This window comes from Pinus tabuliformis, chromosome 1_2 (assembly GCF_031772625.1).
Source record: "Pinus tabuliformis cultivar Carrire ecotype Pingquan chromosome 1_2, CPIR1, whole genome shotgun sequence".
Taxonomy (NCBI): domain Eukaryota; kingdom Viridiplantae; phylum Streptophyta; class Pinopsida; order Pinales; family Pinaceae; genus Pinus; species Pinus tabuliformis.
The window spans coordinates 124,189,174-124,192,206 of NC_142298.1; the positions used below are offsets into that span (position 1 = coordinate 124,189,174).

A 3,033-nucleotide genomic window follows, 5' to 3' on the forward strand; every position below is an offset into this window, starting at 1 on the left:
TCTACATAGGCTTGACCCTTCCTTAGGTCTGGCAGGTCATTCAGGAGCTACTTGAAAGGACCAGGCTCATCGAAACATGACTGAGATAAAACAATAGAAGTGCATAAGGAAAAGGAAGGGGATAGAAGCGTACTTGACTAAGACACCCGTGCCTTTTTAGAGACTGATGGGGGTCCTAGGAAGGTCATCAAAATAGAGATAGTCTCAATTTCTACAAACCCAGGTTGTTCCTGATATTCTTCCTCCACTTGCTCCGGGTCCAACCCCTGAGCATTTGCCTTAGGATCGCTCTCCTTGATCTGAGCCCCTTCTTCCTGTGTGAACACCTCCTGTTTTTACTCCTGATTTTTTTCACTTCTATTTTGTCTTTGGCGGCGATGATGTCTCAGAGGGTACCCTCGGGCCAGATATCCATATTTATGGCAACGATGGCATCTGAATGGAAGATTTTCATAGTCCAGGGTCTGTAAAAACTCTAGATCTCAATACTTCAGATTCACAGTGTTTGCCAAACCCTCTCTAGCGTTTAAACTTACTATAATACTAGCAACACTCCAATCATGTGTTTGTAAAAATGATCTATCAGCATCAAGAAACTTCGCCAAGGTATTACCAATTGAAATGAAAGACGAGTCAGTCCAGAATTGCATAGGGAGAACTGGTAATTTGACCCAGAGCAGAGTCTCTGCCATTTTTTCTTTCTGGGCATCAAACAGGGGTGTCCATCTTCTGAATAAAATTGGCCTCTTCCCAAAGCTCCAGTTCTTTTCCAGCACCCATTTGACATGCTCCTTTTGCCCAAACCAAATGCTAAACCAACCTCTGTCCAGAATCTTGATCTCTTCTAGCTGACCCGGTGCTTCTTTCCATTCTGACTGAGCCCAAACCTTGATGTAGTCTACCAAGAACTTTCTTCCATGAACTCTGCCAACTAAAATGGTTTCTGAGGCTTCCATCGCCTGATCTATATGAATATCCACTCCAAAAACGCAACTAGGGCACTCCTCCGTTTTTCTGATAGACTTGTTCTTCTTCCGCTTTCCACCCACATCCTCCTTCTTGCCTTCTCCCTCCCCTAATTCTGATTAACAGGAGCATCTGCCTCTTCTTCCCCAAGTGACTTAGGTCACTGTTTACTTCAATCGCCTCCACAACTATCCTTGTTACCCCAATGCCAGAGGCTAGGACCAGTCTTCACACTTACCCACCTCTCTGAATTCTTTCAGCTCCCCTCCTACCTCTTCGTTGGATGAAAACCTTGACAGGCTATGGAGCATCCCTTTCAAAATATGGTTTTTTACAGAGACCCTTTCCTAAGCACTATTTATCAAACCCCCTCCTCCCACCGCCTCATCAAGCAAACGTGAGTTTGTTGCGCTATTCAAAAAGAAATGTTTCATATTTCTCTCAGACACATGATGACCCCAACAATCGAGGAGGTCTTCTAGTGCTGGTTCAATGTTGACAAACTCGCATTCAAAAACCATCTTCCGCTCAGTTCCTCCTCACCTTAACTCCTTCATGAGATACAATATGACCCAAATATTCCACCTCTTGTACTCCAAAGAAACATTTGGATCTTTTTGTATATAATTGTTTCTCCTCCAATAGTTATAGCACCCTGTCAACATGTTCAACATGATGCTTCCAAGACTTGTTGTAGATTGGTATATCATCAAAAAATACTAACACAAACTTTCTAAGGAAGTGTTTGAAAATGGAATTCATCAAACCTTGAAATGTAGAAGGTGCATTGGTAAGGCCAAAAGGCCTGACCAAAAACCCATAGTGACCCTCATGAGTTCTAAATGTTGTTTTCAGAATGTCTTCAGTCTTCATTCTGATTTTATGATATCCTGAATGAAGATCCAACTTGGTGAAGTAAATTGATCCATGCAATTCGTCTAATAATTTGTCAATGACAAGAATGGGAAACTTATCTTTAAGAGTGAGCTTGTCATGCTCCCTATCTGAACACGTGCACCATGATCCATCCTTCTTGTGCACCAATACTACTGGAGTAGAGAAAGAACATTGGCTAGGTTGAATTATACCAGCCTCTAGCATTTCTACAACCATACGTTCAATTTCACTCTTTTGGGAATAGGGATATCTGCACGGCCTGATGTTTAGACGAACACTTCCTGGAATCAAATGAATAGCATGATCATGATCATGAATAGGTGGGAGACCTTTGGGAGTCTCAAATACCTTGGAATGATTGTCCAAGACTTTTTGGATATCTGGAGAAATAGATGATTTCGATGTGGAAACATCTAGCGAACATAATTGTGCAATTACACCTCGTTGTTCCTTTTATAGAATATTTTTCATACCATTAGAGTTGATTATATTTCTCGGTTTCCCTGCGATACCCATTAATTCAAGTTCCTTTCCTTCTGCATAAAATTTCATGAAAAGTTCTCGAAAGTTAAAAGCTATTGTAGCCAAGGATTGTAGCCATTGAACTCCTAGTACAACATCAGCACCTCCCATTGGAATGTAAAGCATTGGGCTATTCAATACATATTCTCCCATGGATAGATTGATATTATGACACTTTTTTAGAGCAATTTATCATTCCTCCATTTTCAACCATCACTTGACACTCTGGTGCTAGATATAGGAAGTAATTCAATTCTTTTGCTATCTTACAATGAATAAAATTGTGGGTACTTCCTTAATCAATCAACACTATTACCTTTTTCTTCTTGATATGTCCTTCTATATTGATCGTTTGAGGAGTGGTAATTCCAGCCAATGCATTAGAAGATATGGTCGGATTCATTTCTTCTTTACCTAGGCCTTGTTCCTGGAGTATATCCTCTTATTTTGACCTTTCTTGTTCCTTTTCTTCTTCCACTTCACAATCTATGTAGAATAATTTCTTCTCAGTGCACTTATGACCTTTAGTGTATTTTCTATCACAACTATACCAAATCCCTTTTTCTCTTTTTTCTTCCAATTGTTGTGGTGTCAACCTTATAGGTTGTGGAAGGCTAGGGGCAACAACACTTCCATCTTTATAGTTGT

The 3,033-nt window shown here is 40.4% G+C and overlaps 1 protein-coding gene across 1 annotated transcript; it reads right to left on the reverse strand.

The window, feature by feature from the left end:
• Positions 1 to 482: 482 nt before the first annotated feature.
• LOC149204821 (uncharacterized) lies at positions 483 to 956 on the reverse strand. The gene has a single exon (XM_089397220.1). It carries the CDS (start codon positions 954 to 956, stop codon positions 483 to 485), a length of 474 nt encoding a protein of 157 aa, XP_089253346.1.
• Between the last annotated feature and the right edge of the window lie 2,077 nt (positions 957 to 3,033).

Coding starts and splice junctions, on each gene's coding strand:
- LOC149204821 (XM_089397220.1), bottom strand. CDS start 956: ATGGAAGCCTCAGAAACCATTTTAGTTGGCAGAGTTCATGGAAGAAAG.